Source organism: Mauremys reevesii, linkage group 4, assembly GCF_016161935.1.
Source record: "Mauremys reevesii isolate NIE-2019 linkage group 4, ASM1616193v1, whole genome shotgun sequence".
In the NCBI taxonomy this organism is placed as follows: Eukaryota; Metazoa; Chordata; order Testudines; family Geoemydidae; genus Mauremys; species Mauremys reevesii.
Genome location: NC_052626.1, coordinates 33,125,903 through 33,143,657, shown reverse-complemented (window position 1 = coordinate 33,143,657; position 17,755 = coordinate 33,125,903). Strand labels below are relative to the sequence as shown.

Below are 17,755 nucleotides of genomic sequence, written 5' to 3'. Positions count from 1 at the left end.
TGATCTACTTAAGGCAATGTACTTAGAGTGGGGTCAGAGTATCTAAAGAGGCAATGTGCATCTCTCTCACACACACACTCACTCTCTCTCTCTCTGTCACTGTTTGCCATGCTGTCTCCCCTCCCTCCATTTGTGCTGCCTTGTAGAGTGTGAGGCTACATTAACAATAGTGTGTTAACCCTTGAGGGCTCAGCCGAGTACTAGTTCATCATTTACCAGTAAGGCATTCTCTGGGAAATATCTCACCCTCTGACTTCACCACCGCAACCAAGCTTCATAATCATCATTGCTGTGTACAGTATTAAATTGTTTATTTAAAACTTATACTGTGTATAAGTATATACCCCATTTACATTAATTCTTATGGTGAAATTGGATTTACTTAACATTGTTTCGCTTAAAGTCACATTTGTCAGGAACATAACTACAACGTTAAGCGAGGAGTTACTGTATATATTTAAGAGGGGGGAAAATAGAGCAACAGGGCCCAGTGTTAGTCTTCATGTAAGCAAAAACTTCCATGGAGGTTGTGTCAGTAGAAGAACAATACACTTTTATAAACCTGAGATTAACTAGTACCTTAATAGATATTAACAGATATTTCCGAATTAATACTTTGAATATTGTTCTTGAAATATCCTCAATATACAAATGTGAATAAATCAAAATATTACTCTGTACCTAAGACCCAATTCTGTAAAAATGCAGGTGCTAAATATTAAGTATGTGAGCAATCCCACTGAAGTTAGTTTAAATTTAAAGTACATACACCCTGATCCTGTAAACAGTTACATAAGTATTAATCTTAAAATTTCAAGGAAGCGTAAAGAATAAACACATCACCTTAGTCTTACGTCTTCAAAACCTGTTAAACAAAATATTTCTTTTAAAAAAATTAAGTTAAAGCTGAGAGTGTTTTTAAATTTCAGTTCAGCTAATACCCAAAAATATTTTTAATATTCTATACCTATTAAACTTTTTATTTTATTTTCTGAAATTCTTAAGAGATCCAGAGAGAAGACGTTTCAGACATAAGGAGGCTGCATGAAAGGAAGAGAGAGAAAAGTGGACTGTATGCATGTGCACGTTCAGTTTCCAGATGGTGCTTTACAAGAGATGCAATTCAATTCTGCACTTTCAGTCACTGCTGACCACTAAAAACCTTCACAGGCATCCATAGCTGTGCAAGAATGGTGGTTAATTTATATTTTGAAGACTAAGCTATATCATTCTCCATAAACTATGTTATGAAATAATTTGTGCTGCCTCCAAAAACAGCAACTGATTTTGTCTTGCATGATTGCTTTAGCATGAGGGCCTAAAACTAGCACTGAAGGAACTCAGTAAGCATATCCAAGGAGTCCCAAGACAAAAGATGAACTGCAAATCTGGAAGTTCCAAAAAGTTATTCCTGAGATGAAAAAAATAAAATAAAAATCTCTCTGTGCTCCCCAGCCCTCTCTTAGCCTAATATGTGGAAATAAACAGCATATTTCTGGGTTTAACTCACTCTTCATTTTAGCTTTGCATTTCAACTTTATTATTTCTTAAACATTGAGAGCATAATTGTTACTGTGTAAGATCTGACCACAATGATATTACACAATCTTAAACACAGACTAAGATCACACAAATACGAAGCGGGTGGTAGGGTGTTTTGGTTTTGGGTTTGTATGTTTTTACATTTGGATGGTGATGGCTTAATTTTGACAGAGGAAGGACTTGTGAGCCTTATGGACAAAGATTTTTCCTCTCTTTAACTGATAATTCTTACACTCATAGGACCAAGTTAAGGCAAATTTAGTTTCAATTTTCTGACACACATAGATGATAATAGTCAGTTAAAAAGTCTGCCTGTCAGGGAAATCCACCTACAATACCACCAACACCAAACTGGCTGCAAGGTGCGCAGCCCACAGCAAAGAAACTACATGGAAGTGATCTCTCTGGTCTCTCTTTGAAAAACTCCATAAATTCCCAGTTTTCAGATCTTTCAAAATCTACTCCTTCTACTGAAAATGTTCCAAACAGGAACTGACCTAGCTCCAGCATTAAACAATCCCTCTCAGGAATGAGTGGATTAAAGGTATATTGAATCTATTACTATTATAATAATTTTTAAAGCATCCATCATCCTGAGATCTGGGTGTTATACAAAACTTAAGTAGAGTTTCAAATCTCAAAAAGAGACCAAATTTCATGCTCCCCGGCTGCCTGCAGATTTACCAGAGAGCTAGGAAAGCAGGATTTAATTAGTATGGAACACCTGAACAAAGAGGCGGGCCTTGAAGTTCTTTCTAAAACTGGCTAGGTTCATGCTTAACTGTATTTCCACAGACAACATATTTTAGAGGTGCAGCTCTCCTACCAAGAAACCTGTACCATAAACTTTACCATTGGAGCCAGCAAGTTGTAACATACTGGATGAGCATGGGCATAGACAACTGGGGACTGAGGGAGCTATAGTCCTCCTCCTCTTTCCCCCCAAAATGTAGAAACTGCATTAATAAGGAAACACTGAGATGGGAACTGAAGTTCATTTATCTCATTTTAATAAAAGTGAAGAAATTTCATTATGATGCAAAACTACTAATTGAAATGATATTCAACAGCTATTTTATTTTTTAAATTCTAGTCCCCCCCAAAATACAAAAAGGTTATTTATGTCCCTGATGAGTGTAGATGTACGGTAGTTTGGAGATGATGAGACAGTCTTAAGGTAGCCTGGGCTTAGACCCATTTAGGGTTTTAAATATGGCAATCAGTACCTTGAATTTCACACACCAGTCAAATGGCAACAAGTCCAGACAGGCAGCCATAGTCTGGACTAGAGGGAGTTTCCAGCTGACTTTAACAGACAACCTTAGATAAACTTTAGTCCTAGACTAGGATAGTTGAGCTAAGAGGTTATGAAGGCAAGAATGATTGATGCTAGAACAGCATTTGAGGGGTAGAAGCATAGTTTTCTTTGCTCACTGTAGGTGAAAGAATGTTGTTTTTGCAAGCAATGCATCCTGAAAGTTCAGCCATAGTGAGAAATCTAAAACCCAAATATTCCCTATCACACTGATGATCTCTATGGCTTCCCTCTTATGTTTCCAGGTTTTTTAAATGAAATTCATTCTTACCCTAATTCTTGCTCAGATAATGAGAACAATTGGTCTCTACACCACTACATTTCTAACTGGGAAAGTAGTAGAGCTAGTAGGTAACAGAAATTAATTTCCCTGGCTAACAGAAGGAACTAAAGTCAGCTAGGGAAGAACACAGCCTAAGGACATATTATTGTGCCTGGCCTCTGCACTGGTTTGTAAGAAGGGCCGAATGGGACGGGGAAGTGGATTAGCACAAGGCGCCTTCTCCCCACTCTGTGCAGAGGCCAGGCACAATTTCAGTTAAGACTGAAGTGTTAGCAAACCCCTAAAATAGAGAGAATAAACTAAAATATGCCCCAAATCAACCAGCAGAGCCATCTAGCTCAGAGGAACAAGTCTGCAGGGTGCTGAGACATTCAGGGAAGCAATTTGCTACTCTGGGAACAGTGCCTCCTAAAGCCCCGCTATAGCAGTGGCTTCACACTGCCTCCAATAAAGACCAGTACCATAATTTCATAATCTGGCCCTACGACTGTGTTTTTTTTTAAATCCTCTTTTCAAGATGGTTAACATTTTGTTAGCTGGGGACGAGCCTGCCATCATGTGTGTCTTCTTTCTTGCTCTCTCCTATACCTGGAATGATCTCCCTACTACAGTGCAGTAAGCTCCCCTCATCTCTTCATTCACATCTCTTCTGAAGCTGCAAATTTTTAAGTTTGGCAAGAAAAGTGTCTGTAAATACTAACATCGCTTTCCTGAAACTGGAACTGGACAAATAAAACCTTTGATTCAATTCATCTCCTGAAAGAAAGTTGTATCGGAGAATTTTTTTTAAACAGATTTAGACAGCTTATCTTTTAAAAACAGATTTTGAAAATAGAATATTGACTACATACCTGCCCATCTAAGTCAAATGCCAAGCAAGCTATACCATGTGTGTGAACATCTTTCAGTATCGATATAGTCTGCACAGTGTATGAGTCCCAAACACAGATATATGGTTCTTTTCCAACTTGACCTGTTGCCACCAACACTCGTTCAGGATGCAAAGCAAGGCTGCCAAAAAAAGGAAAAATAATTTCAAACATTAGAACATTTGTTCAAGGAACTTGTACATTATTTAGCTCGTTAATCAAATGTTAGTTTAATTCCCTAAACAAAAGTCAACTTTTATAACAAGTTTTCCCATTGACACAACAACACGTCACAGTATCATCCTGTAAGACAACTTTCATGGTAGCCATACAACTTTCTTTCACACAGTTCTAACAACCGAACTTACATCTTACATGAGGCCTTTTTCAATGTGAAACTTATTTTATAACCTATCACACTCACTAATCTTCTGTTCTGCAACATGCATGCTTTACCAAATTCTTCTGCTTAATTACTATTTCCCATTTCCTCCTGTTTAAAAGGACACCAACACAAAACAATTTTTAATTAAGGACAGTTGACTTAAAATATAATAAAATAACAAATGCTTGCCCATAGTTAAGGTTGTAGCAGAACTTAAGTCAAGTTGATTTTTCAAAGTGTTCTAGAATCCACATGCTTAGGCAAATTGCTTTGAAAACTGGTATGCCACATGAAAGGCCAAGAGTAACAGATGCAGAGAAAATCTGGGGTTGTTTGATCAAAGACTTCCTGAGATGCAGACCCTCACAGGACACTTTTTTGTGCACTAGACCCTCACAGAAACAATGTGTTTCTTTTAACACTTTTCTGAACACATAGCCAGGAAAAAAACAGCAGCAAGAATCCCAAAAAAACTCATATCCTTGGAATGCCAAAGCACTGATCTAGTGTTCCTTGTCAGGATTAGGCTCCAGAAATGGCAATTTAACCCATGACATGGTGAACATGTAAATGAGGTATAACAGAGGACCTGAAATCTTCCAGTTTATATTTCATATCAAAGGAAGATGGGTAAGAGGGATGTATACTTAGAGAAATCTAATCTTTCTGTACAAACTGGATACAGCAAAACAGAGGGATCTGTGAAATGCTCTACTTGACCCAGGAAGGTAACTATTTGAAAGTTGACTCTATGCCAATGGTCACCAACCGGTTGATCGCGATCGACTGGTCAATCCTAGAGGATCTCCAGCAGTGTAGCATGGCTGCCGCTAAGGCAGGTGCCTGCCCTGGCCCCATGCTGCTCCCGAAAGCGGCCAGCGCGGCCCTGGGGGTGGGGGGCAGGGGTCCGCCCCCACAGCTCCCATTGGCCAGGAATGGGGAGATGTGGCAAATGGGAGCTGTGGGGTCGGTGCTTGTAGGCAGGAGCAGCTCACGGAGCCATGTGCCCCCCCAGAGGCCACAGGGGCGTGTTGGCCCCTTCCGGGAGGGGCATGGGGCGAGCGGGCAGGCAGGGAGCCTGCCTTAGCCTTGCTACGCCGCTGACCGGGAGCCACTGAAGGTAATTGCTGCATGGCGGGAGGCTGCACTCCAACCCCCTCCCAAAGGCAGCACCCCATACTCCCTCCTGCACCCCGAGCCCCCTACTGCACCCCAGCTCTGAGCCCCCTCCCAGAGCCAACACCCCATACCCCCTCCTGTACCCCAAACCCCCTACTACACCCCAGCCCTGACCCCCCTCTCAGAGCCAGCACCCCACACCCCTTCCTGCACCCCACTCTGCCCCAGCCCTGAGCCTACACTCAGAGCCAGCACCCTGTACCCCCTTCTGCACCCCAACCCTCTGCCCCAGCCAGGAGCCCCCTCCTGCATGCAAACTCCCTCCCAGAGCTTGCACCCCTCACCCACTCCTGCACTCCAATCCCCTGCCCCAGACTCATCCCAGAGCCCCCTCCCATACTGCGACCCCTTTGGCCCCAGCCCAGAGCCCGCGTCCCCTCTTGAACCCCAACCCCCTACCCCAGCCTGGTGAAAGTGAGTGAGGGTGGGGAAGAGCAAGCAACGGAGAGGGGTGGGGATGGAATGAGCAGGGCAGGGCCTCGGGGAAGGGGAAGGGTAGATCCTGGGTTGCCCTTAAATTCAAGAAGTGATCTTGGGTGTAAAAAGTCCATTATAGAGAAGTGGTGTCCAACCTTTCTTCCCCTCCCTAGATAAATCTCCTGGAGAATGGAAATGAAAGCCTTAATACAACATCTATTCTGTATATTTATCTTCCGAAGACTACTTACAGCAAAGAGGAGCAAGGCAGTGTGTGATGATAATAAATTCTACTCCTAGGAGTTGACCTAGATCCAGGTGTCAATCTGTCTGAAGTGGCTGAAGAGCATGAGTACCAACCTGAGGGCAGACTATTGAGAAGCAGGGCACAAACCCCAAATTGCTTGTGAGTTCTATATTTAGCTTTCACCAACCAAACATCAAGTGTAAACTCCTCAGGCACTATAACAGCCTAAACATGGAGTCACAGATAGTCCCCTTGGGTACTCCGGTCTCTCTTGCCATCTAGGCAAGCTTGCCTTTGTAATAGATGGTCCCTTACACACACACAAAAAAAAAATCACAATACTCAGGTTACTCTCAATCCCGAAGGACCAGTCACTTACCCTAGGTCAATTGCCCTTTAGATCTTATACCAAAGACGATCCTTGTGGCCAATTTTATAACAAACTAACATTTTATTAACTAAGAAAAAGAAATGAGTTATTTACAAGGTTAAAGCAGTTAAACACACACACACACACACACACAAATAAGTTACCGTCTTGGGTTCCAAAAGGTGACAGAAACTGCTGCAATAAGCAAACTGTATACATCCTTTAGGGCTAACCCAGGCTAAGCAGCTGGTGATCCCTTGCTTATGCTTAGAAATCTTGCCCTCCCATAGTCCAAGCATCATAGAGATACAGTTCTTCTTGTCAGGGATTTTTATTCCCTTCCTCCCAGAGATCAAGATGATCAGATGAGCTCACACGCACACCTCCTCTTTATGGGGGAGGGAGGAATGTAGTTAAAGTCTGTGTTCTTTGATGTTTCACAATGGCTCATTTGATTTCAGTGGGCCTTCTTTGTGGGAAGGCACTAATACCTTGTGCAGGAAGCCAGTATTTTACATTAACTAATGCTTCTTTCCTGTTTGATGACTTATGGAGGATTACAATGCAAACACTTAATAGCACCTTATAATATGGGGTACAGACGTTATCTATAAGCATTTCATAAAAACTAAACACATTTTTATAAACTTAACATATATTTTAACAATACTAACACACAAGTGAGCCAGACTAGTCTCCAGCTATATATTTCAGTGTTCAGTTAGGACTAAGGCTGTCAATTAATCACAGTTAACTCAAGTGATTAATACAAAACAAATTAACTAGATTAAAAAATTAATCACTATTAATCACAGTTTTAATCGCACTGTTCAACAATAACAGAATACCAATTTAAATCTATTATAAATATTTTTGGATTTTTTTCACATTTTCAAATATATTGATTTCAGTTACAACATAGAATACAGGTGTACAGTGCTCTCTTTATATTATTATTTTTATTACAAATATTTGCAGTGTAAAAAAGATAAAATAGTATTTTTCAATTTACCACATACAACTGCTGTAGTGTAATCTCTTTATCATGGAAGTGCAATTTACAAATGTAGAATCATTATTTTGCATATCTGCGCTCAAAAAAACAGACCAGTGTAAAACTTTAGCGCCTACAAGTCCACTTGGTTCTACTGCTTGTTCAGCCAATCGCTAAGACAAACACGTTTGTTTACATTTATGGGAGATAATGCTGCCTGAAAGTAGCACTGTTGTAGCTAGCATTACAAGGTATTTATGTGCTAAACATTTGTATGCCCCTTCATGCTTCAACTTCTAGATTGCTCCATCTTTTTTTTCCCCATCTCTTTTACACTGCAAATATTTGTAATAAAAAATAATAATTAGGGCTGTCAATTAATCGCAGTTAATGCATGCAATTAACTCAAAACAAATTAACACTTTTTTTATACAAGCATTAACCACACACCAGGGCATCATGCACAGGTGGGCACTGATACATGCATCCAGGGCAGGGGTGTCCTGCCATCCTGCTCCACTACTGCTCCTGCCTCTTTCCCGCCCCCATCAAGTCGCCCCTAGCCAAGCAGCTCCAGATTGGGAGCCTACCTCCTGTCTGCTGCACAGAGCGGGAGTGAAGAAGGCTGTTATCGGGGCATTCCCTTCCCCCCACCAGTGTACCCAATCACCACTCAGCTAGGTCAGGAAACAGGGGGAGCCTGTCTGCTGGCTTCGGAGTGAGTGCTGCCTACAACAGCTGCTGATGGCTAAAAAAGCATGCAGGCTCCTGAGTGCTCGGCTTAGAGACGGCACTCCCCCAACACACAAACTTTTTTCCCCCTCCCCACCAACACAAAAAATATTTAAATAAATGGTATTCTATTATTTTAACAGAGCAATTAAAACTGCAATTAATTGTGACTTTTTTTCAATCTCGCAATTAATTTTTTAAATAATTTGACAGCCCTAGCTGAGACCTTGGGGCCTTGGCATGAGTTGGTACCTGATCTGCCAGCATCATGCCAGGAACTTGATAAGTAAGTATAGAAAAGACAAAGGGTGCTCTGGACATAGAAGGGAGAGGGTAGATCGAGCTAGTCAGGGAGCTATCATAGAAGACCAATTTAAAGAAATGTAAGTTTTCTTTTCTCTATAACTAACCTAAAAGAAAACTACCTTCACTGTGTATTGCAAAGCATGCAGATGAGGTGTTATGCCAACTGCTTCTTTGGTTTTACTACATTTTTTCTCTACTTCCAATAAATCTTGTTTTTATGAATACTACTGTTGTATGAATAATTTCATATGGCACAATGACTCAAGCACTTCCTCCTGGCTCTGAGCAATATCAGCACATCTCTCCCATGGAAAGGAACCATGTGCATGTGTTGGAAGGAATAAAAGGACCTGATGAGGGGAGAAATGTTGGAAGTGAAAGGATCTGAGTTGGACAAAGTAGGGGGAAAGGAAACAGGATCAGCAGATGATAAGAAAAGCAGATGATAAGAAAAAGGGGAGGCAAAGAACTGAGGAGGAAAACTGGGGGAGAAAGGACCAAGTGAAGAACAAAGGAGAAAATGATGGAGGAGAAAGGATAGGGAAGAGACTGGAACTAAAAGAGGAAAAGGAACAGTGAAGATAAAAATATGGAAAGGATAGTCTTCTGGCTAATTCATGAGACTTGAAATCACCCAGGACCCTGGGTTCCATCCCTGGCTCTGCCACTAACTTATTATTTAATCTTATGCAAGACAATCAGTCAGTTCCCCCCAACTCTAAAATAGGATTAATACGATGGAGGAAGACTGTATAATCACCTGGACAGATAGACAATTATAATACTTCCATCCCTCACAATTAGATTAAAGCATCTTACCTGCTTTCACATGGAAAGCATTATACTGTATAAGTAGCAAGTATTATCATAAATATATTTTTATTCGATGGGAAGAACAAGCTAAATAAGAAAAGATTCACAAGTGCAGAAGAGAATGAAATCTCCATTACAACACAGTAGCTCTGCTGAATATACTACAGCAAGGCTAATATATTTAAACAACCTTAGTAGTATGGTATGGATTACTGGACACCAATAGATATAATAGCCAACATTTTGAAACCTAGGTGCCTACAGTTAGGCTCTTAAAACTCTTATTTAGGTGCCCAAATACGAAGACTTGGTTTTGAAAGTACTGAGCATTTCCAAGTGCCACTGACTTCCACACCATGGAACTTTGACCTCAGTAGGAACTTCAGGCGCTCAATACCTCTGAAAAATAGGCTACTTTATTTAGGTGTCTAAAAATGGATTTAGGAGCTTAGTATTTGGTAACCATATTTAAAATTTTTGGCCAAGGTACACTATTTTAAAATATTCACGTCTTGAAGTTTATCTTAAATTATGTTTTGCTACACTCAGACAGATGTACGTAGATGCACATATGGTAATCTGGTGATGTAAGAATTAAACTATTTTATCATAATAATACTTACACCACAAGTTCAATGATTTGGCTAAAACATGTACATTAAATAAAACAAACAACTTAAAGTCAAGTTGTATGACATACAAGAAGTGTTATCATTATATGTGCATAATGCTTAAAATCAGAAAATACGTTTCACAATTTCAAAGACCCTATGAAGTTCAGGAAGCAAAAATTAGTGACTTAAGCGAGGATGTTTTCAAATACATCCTTTTTCATTTGATTTATTTTGAATATATGTAAAATATGAGATTTTTAAGATATGATCATTTTTCCAGAACATTAAAATAGCAAATAATCTATATCCGTGTTAAGAGTGTACATCTAGTAGGAGATGCCTAAGAATGGTATCTTTTTGTGGTAACCAGGTTTATCAATTCAACTATGAAGGCCTTCACAGCCTATGGCATACATTTTTGAAGCTGTTCCCAAATCTGTTTTCCCCACAAAAAAACCACAACAACAAACATTGTTATCATATCATCATGCCTGATACAGTAATGTTAAAATACTTTCAAGAAAAGATTATTTGACTTTGTCATTACCAGTCCACAAGATTTTAGTTGCGGTTTATAAATCTCATTATTTTAGCACCATATTTCAACATTTACATTGACCCAATTTTAAAATTATTGTGTAATAAGGGCATTTGATCTTGGAAATTTTAGCTTTTTTGAAAAATCAGCTGAATGCTATGAAGTGACTATTATTAGGTAGTATTTTGCAGCAGTATCTATTAAAATAACACTGCTTTTTTCAGATGTTTTTCTAAAACATCTTAAGACAATGATAACTGATATACTTTAGCCATAAGCTGTGGAATAAAAATGCATATTGATATAATAAAGACTGGCTTATAAGACTAAATCATTACTGCCATTATTAAGATGACTGGAATTTTTTAAACCCTTTCTTTCTGTGACCTGGTCATGTAAATGTCAATACCAGTCTTAAAATCACACCAGCTTGGCTCAATGGTGCATTCTTGAAGCCAAGTCTGTCCTATATTATGATTGTACCAGTTCTAATAGTCATAGATGAGAAATTAGCAGCACCCAAAGACGTAATTAGCAGAATAAAAAAAACTTTATCCATGCAATATCCATAAGCTTTATCATTATTGACAAAAATATATTAAGCTTATCCTGCACTTTTGTGGATTAAGGCAAAACCCTCAATAGATCTAGAAACAAAAATAGAAACCAAACTAATGCCTTAAAATGTTTTATTTCTAAAAGCTACTTATGTACGGAAGCTATTCCTGTACAGAAGCATAAAATTAAGCTTAGCAAACTTCAGGGGAAAAAAACAATAAGATTGCAGAACATGGTAAATGTTTTTTTCCTATCACTTTCTACCATAGAGTCAAGCAGTGCTTGGCCTTAGTCAAAAATACAAATTCCTACATGCATATAGAGTATATGTAATTAACTAGAATGCAAAAGCCAGATCCTAATTCATTGTAAAATAAAAATAAAATAAGAATAGATTTATGCATTGCAGAAGCTTACATAGTAGAGGCATACTGAGTGAAACTACTAGGTAGATATTTTTATTAACCTAGCCTCCATAGTAGTTTGTATAAACACTCATATACCCACAGAACATATGTATTGACTCAGGAAAAATATAATTTGCTTCAGTACAGCTGTGTGTTATGTTCACTCTCAGTAACAGCAGCAAATAACCATCCGGAAGATCTACCCTAACAACAACAAAATTACACTTACATACAATGAGTGGAGAAAACACTGGAAAGGACAAGTACAGAATATCTCTCTTCTGCCTATCATGGAAATGCTCTTTGGTACAGAAATGTTTTTTAAGTACATCAGAAGCAGGAAGCCTGCTAAACAACCAGTGGGACCCCTGGACGATTGAGACACAAAAGGAGCACTTAAAGACGATAAAGTCATTGCGGAGAAACTAAATGAATTCTTTGCTTCAGTCTTCACGGCTGAGGATGTTAGTGAGATTCCCAAACCTGGGCTGTCCTTTGTAGATGACAAATCTGAGGAATTGTCACAAACTGAAGTGTCACTAGAGGAGGTTTTAGAATTACACCTCTACCCCGATATAACACGGTAAAGCAGCACTCTGGGGGGCAGGGCTGCTTTACCGCGTTATATCCGGTAGCGGGACTCGGGTGGAGATTTAAAGGGCCCGGGGCTCCCCGCAGCAGCTGGAGCCCGGGGCTCTTTAAATCACCACTGGAGCCCTATCGCCGCTACCCGGGGCTCTGGCAGTGGGGCTCAGGTGGCACTTTAAAGGGCCCAAGGCTCCCCGCAGCGGCCAGAGCCCGGGGCTCTTTAAATCACTGCTGGAGCCCTGCTGCCACTACCCCGGGGCTCCGGCACTGGGGCTCAGGCGGCGCTTTAAGGGGCTCGGAGCTCTGGCTGCTGTGGGGAGCCCCGGGCACTTTAAATCACCGTCGGAGCCCTGCCACTGCTTCCCCGCTGCTACCCTAATATAACACGGTTTCACCAGTAATATTTTTTGGCTCCCGAGTACTGCGTTATATCAGGGTAGAGGTGTAATTGATAAACTTAACAGTAACAAGTCACCGGGACCAGATGGCATTCACCCAAGAGTTCTGAAAAAACTCAAATGTGAAATTGTGGAACTATTAACTATGGTTTGTAACTTGTCCTTTAAATCAGCTTCTGTACCCAATGACTGGAAGATAGCTAATGTAATATCAATATTTAAAAAGGGCTCTAAAGGTGATCCTGGCAATTACAGACCAGTAAGTCTAATGTCAGTACCGGGCAAATTAGTTGAAACAATAGTAAAGAATAAAATTGTCAGACACATAGAAGAACATAGATTGTTGGGCAAAAGTCAACATGGTTTCTGTAAAGGGAAATCATGTCTTACTAACCTATTAGACTTCTTTGAAGGGGTCAACAAACATGTGGACAAGGGGGATCCAGTGGACATAGTGTACTTAGATTTCCAGATATCTTTGACAAGGTCCCTCACCAAAGACTCCTACGTAAATTAAGTTGTCATGGGATAAGAGGGAAGATCCTTTCATGGATTAAGAACTGGTTAAAAGACAGGGAACAAAGGGTAGGAATAAATGCGTACAGATATGGTCTCATCATCTCAAAAAAGATATACTGGTATTAGAAAAGGTTCAGAGAAGGGCAACTAAAATGATTAGGGGTTTGGAACGGGTCCTATATGAGGAGAGATTAAAAAGGCTAGGACTTTTCAGCTTGGAAAAGAGGAGACTAAGGGAGGATATGACAGAGGTATATAAAATCATAAGTGGTGTGGAGAAAGTAAATAAGGAAAAGTTATTTACTTGTTCCCATAATATAAGAACTAGGGGCCACCAAATGAAATTGATGGGCAGCAGGTTTAAAACAAATAAAAGGAAGTTCTTCACACAGCGCACAGTCAACCTGTGGAACTCTTTGCCTGAGGAGGCTGTGAAGGCTAGGACTATAACAGGGTTTAAAAGAGAACTAGATAAATTCATGGAGGTTAAGTCCATTAATGGCTATTAGCCAGGATGGGTAAGGAATGGTGTCTCTAGCCTCTGTTTGTCAGAGGGTGGAGATGGATGGCACGAGAGAGATCACTTGATCATTACCTGTTAGGTTCACTCCCTCTGGGGCACCTGGCATTGGCCACTGTCGGTAGACAGGATACTGGGCTGGATGGACCTTTGGTCTCACCCAGTATGGCCACTCTTATGTTCTTATGCTCTTAAATTTTGTATCATGATAAAACACAAAAAAAAAATCACTAAATTGGACAAATTTGTGGCACCAGAAGTAGAATTAGATGTATTCCTACAGTTCACAAAGTCAAGGTTACCTAAGATTAAATACTTCTTTGAGCTGTATGCTCTACACACCTTCTCATGGCAGCAAGAAAAACAATGTAAAGGAAATGGAACTGTTCTGTTATCCTCACTGTTACTGTAAAGGAATGCTTGCAAAGATACAGAGAAGGCTTGTGATAAAAAATGCCTTGATCATAACTAATACATGGATAACTGTAGGCAAGTAATATAGTGAATTTTTTGTGAACACAAGAGAAACAGGAGCCTCAGGTACAGGGAAATTAACACAAAAAACAGTATTTTAAAAATCTCTCTTCTCTGGAGAAAGTATAGGCAATGTATTAAGTGAAATGGAAATACTGCCCAAAAACCATTAGATAACAAATATTTAACACTACAATACTTCTGCTTCACAGTAAGGAGTGAGTTTGGGCTTGGGGAATCACTCCAAAATATTTCAGGTGATTAGGACTGTCCCTGTCCTCCAAGGAGTGGGTCTTATTGTCTCCCCTCTTCCTCCTATTCTGGGGGTCTGCTTCTGGATAGCTGAAGGAGTGGCTTGAAATTAGAGAATGGACTTCTTAGAAGACTGGTTCCCTGGAATCAGCTTGCCCAGGACTGTCCCTCTCTTCTTCATGTGGTCCACATGTCAAATGGGTCTGTATTTCCCTGAATCCAGCAGTAGGAAGTCCCTAGGATGCTTGTATAGAGGTGGCAGCAGTGGTGAGAGGATTGGGCTAGAATCCATGGTGTTTGCCTTGTGTCCAAAACTCCCTATCCACCACCCCACGGGAGGCAGAGAGGAACAACATGACTGATCTCTGCAAGTAGGTGCAGTGACTGTTAGGTGTGGGCTCTATGGACTTAGGAATTATCTTACATCTGCCTCATGGTCTGTCTTGCATCAATTTCTTCACACAGAGAAGAGGGAAGGAGCAGTTTGCTGATACAACCAGATTTTCCAAGCCTACCAGTTTCCTTTTCTGCCCAGGGGAGGACAGTTGAGGTAACCCCACCAAGACTGGGTTGCTGAAATTTTGCCTATATTTTGTCCACTAGAGCCATCCTCTCAAATGCTTTCAGGGATTTTCCTGTTCAGCGGAGGGACACTGGACTCTGAAGGGAAAATTGCATTCTGTCTACGATGGGTTGTCACCCCTAGGGTGCAGTCTGGGAGCCATGGGAACCACTGTGCCCCTAACCCCCCAGCTGGGCAGGCCTCTCTCACACAGCTTTGCGGTTGATTCAGCCAGCCTCTCCAGGCCCTGTTTTTACCCAACACAACAGCAGATGGCACCACACCACACGTCTCTGCGGCCCCTAGCGAGGGGGGAGAGGTGGCTCCATGCACTGCCCCCACTCCCAGCACTGTCCTCACAGCTCCCATTGGCCGGAAACCAGCCAATAGGAGCTATGGGGGCAGCGTTTGCAGGCAGCGCAAGGAGACACACTGTGATAAGAACACAAGTGATAAGAGACAGGAACTTAAGGCAACGGGAATAAGTGCACTAGCCCCTTCCCCCCAGGGGCTGCAGAGACATGCTAGAAGCCAGCCGCTTCTGGGAGCAGCGTGGGGCTATGGCAGAAAGGCAGCCTGCCTGAGTCCTGCTGCGCCGCCGGCCAGGAGCCACCTGTGGTAAGCACCTCGGCCGGAGCCCGCACCTCGCACCCCATCCTCCACCCCAACCCCCTGCCCCATATCAGAATCCCCCTCCTGCATCCAAACTCCCTCCCAGACCCTGCACCCCCCGCACCTCAATCCCCAGCCCCCTCCTGCACCAAACCCCCTCCCAGGAAAAAGACTTGTATACAGGGGCCCCACAAAATCTAACAGCCCTGGGCCCACAGGAGAGTTAATCCAGCCCTGTCTGTGTGTTTTCCATTATTTTGAACACAATGAAGGGATTCACAATATATATGTTAGACAAATACTGTTAGTTGTTCACGCCTGGTTTCTTGACAGCAGCATGAAAGCAGTGCTTACTATGTTTGTTTAAATGTGGGATGAGACTAGAGACAAGCATAATGTGACTGAGATCCCAAAACTGTAATTAGGCTGAGGGTAGAAAGAGATCTTTAGGCAGGTTAATGTATAACTGACAGCTTTGAAGCTTCACTCCCACATTATAAAAGGGAAAAAGAATTAGCATTTGTTGTGTTTTCTTTTTCGGTTTTGTCCTCAATATTGAATTTCAAGTAGACATGGAAAAATAGCGAAGCTGAAGACACAGATACTGTTTTAAAGAAGAGGTTTCCTTAGCAACCAAATATCAGATGAAAATCCAACAATGTATTCATGTGACTGAGCTTCACAAAACTAGGACATTAGAAAATGCGGAGAAGAATGCAGTTGTGGAAGATACCACCACCTTAGGTATCTTCTAATTAAAAGTATAACTCAAACATCAGAATTATTTTTGTGTACTTAAGCATACAATTTTGATTAAGTTTTTAACACACATTTGAGTCACCTTTCCCCCTTTTCTTTGGTTGGGGATCCACCACTTTTTCTCACTTGTCATTTGGGCACACTCTCCCTTCCCCACGAACGAGGATAGTAGGAGAAGCTGAAGATCTTTTTTGCCACACCAATCAGTCCGTTTACTGGAAATGCACAGACTCTGAAGAGGAATATTTTCTAAGTGGGTTATCTTGGGGATGCATCTGTTTCTCACAAACCCAATGTAAGCGGGGGAATGGTCCCGCTATTGTGGGGAACTTTCCTGGCTTATACACTACTCCGGTGAAGTGGGCTAGAGAAAGGATCTGAGTCCTCGCTCCCACTTCCTTTACCCAGAGCCCTGCCTGACCTAGAGGACTCCCCTTCCACTCTCCGGTGTGGCAGAGTCCTCATAACCCCAACAAGACTGGGCCGAGGATTCCTGGGGGGCTCAACCCCCAATCTTTTTTGTGATCACTTAGGGTAGGGGCTAGGGTGTCACCACTCCAGTGTGCTCCCTCTGCACTGGATGCTTCCCTGACCCACTGATCATTACATACAGTTCAAAGCAAATACAATTTATAAAACATTTTAAAAAATAAGGAAAAAAATGGGAAAGGTTAAAGGAAAACATGTCACCCTCCTCTGTGGCATGGGGACATCACAACCAGTGTCTCTGGAATGTAAGGGAAGTTCAGTCTGTTCCTCAGAAGTACCAGGCCTCTTTCTCAGGCCCTGGCTGTGCTGCAGGGGTGCTGCGGGTTGGACACTTGCTCTGGCAGTGGCCACACGCTCTCAGGCTCTAGGTGGCAGGACCCTTCTTCCCAATGGCACACCCGCTCCATCAGGATTATGATCCCCCTCCAAGTCTGACCTGCAAGGTGTGTTCGCTGGGAGCATCTCTCTTGCACTGGGCCCTCTGCCCTCTCGCTCTCCCCAGCTGTTCACTGCACCCGGCTTCACTCTGCCTCAGCTCCAGCTCCACTCTGCCTCAGCACAGCTGCTGCTGCTCCTCTGACTCCAGCTCCCTGGGCTGCTTCTCTGGATCTGGTTGCTGCAGCTCTCCTCCCAGGACAGGTCTGCTCTGTGGGCTGCTTCTGAGACTCTGCTACCAGCACTGACCTGCTTCCTGAGCTGCTTTTCTAGCCCCCTCTGGATCCGGCTCAGCTCTACTCCCCAGCTCAGCTTGCGCCCCTGCTTTCTCCTTAGCTCAGCCCTACTCTGTCTGACCCATGCAATTCCCGCTCACAGAGAGGACAGGACCCCTCTGGCCTCCTGACTCCCTGATTAGCCTGCTCGCCCTGTCAATCAGGCTGACCTGGAGCATTGGCCTCTCCCCATTGTTCCTGGGGACTGTCAGTCTCAGGGGCCTGATTTCCCATTGACCCTTCCTCTTTCTTTTAGAACTGGGAGCTAGCCAACCAAAACACCCCCACTGAGTTTTAGTAAGG

At 42.1% G+C, this 17,755-nt stretch overlaps 1 protein-coding gene across 3 annotated transcripts in view; it reads right to left on the bottom strand.

Annotated features, from left to right (window-relative positions):
• EML5 (EMAP like 5) overlaps positions 1–17,755 on the bottom strand; it is a 327,745-nt gene that overhangs the window by 237,182 nt on the left and 72,808 nt on the right. For all 3 annotated transcript variants that reach the window (XM_039537037.1, XM_039537038.1, XM_039537039.1), the window contains exon 5: positions 3,992–4,151. In XM_039537037.1, the coding sequence (XP_039392971.1) occupies positions 3,992–4,151 (160 nt within the window). The remainder of the gene's footprint in view (positions 1–3,991; positions 4,152–17,755) is intronic.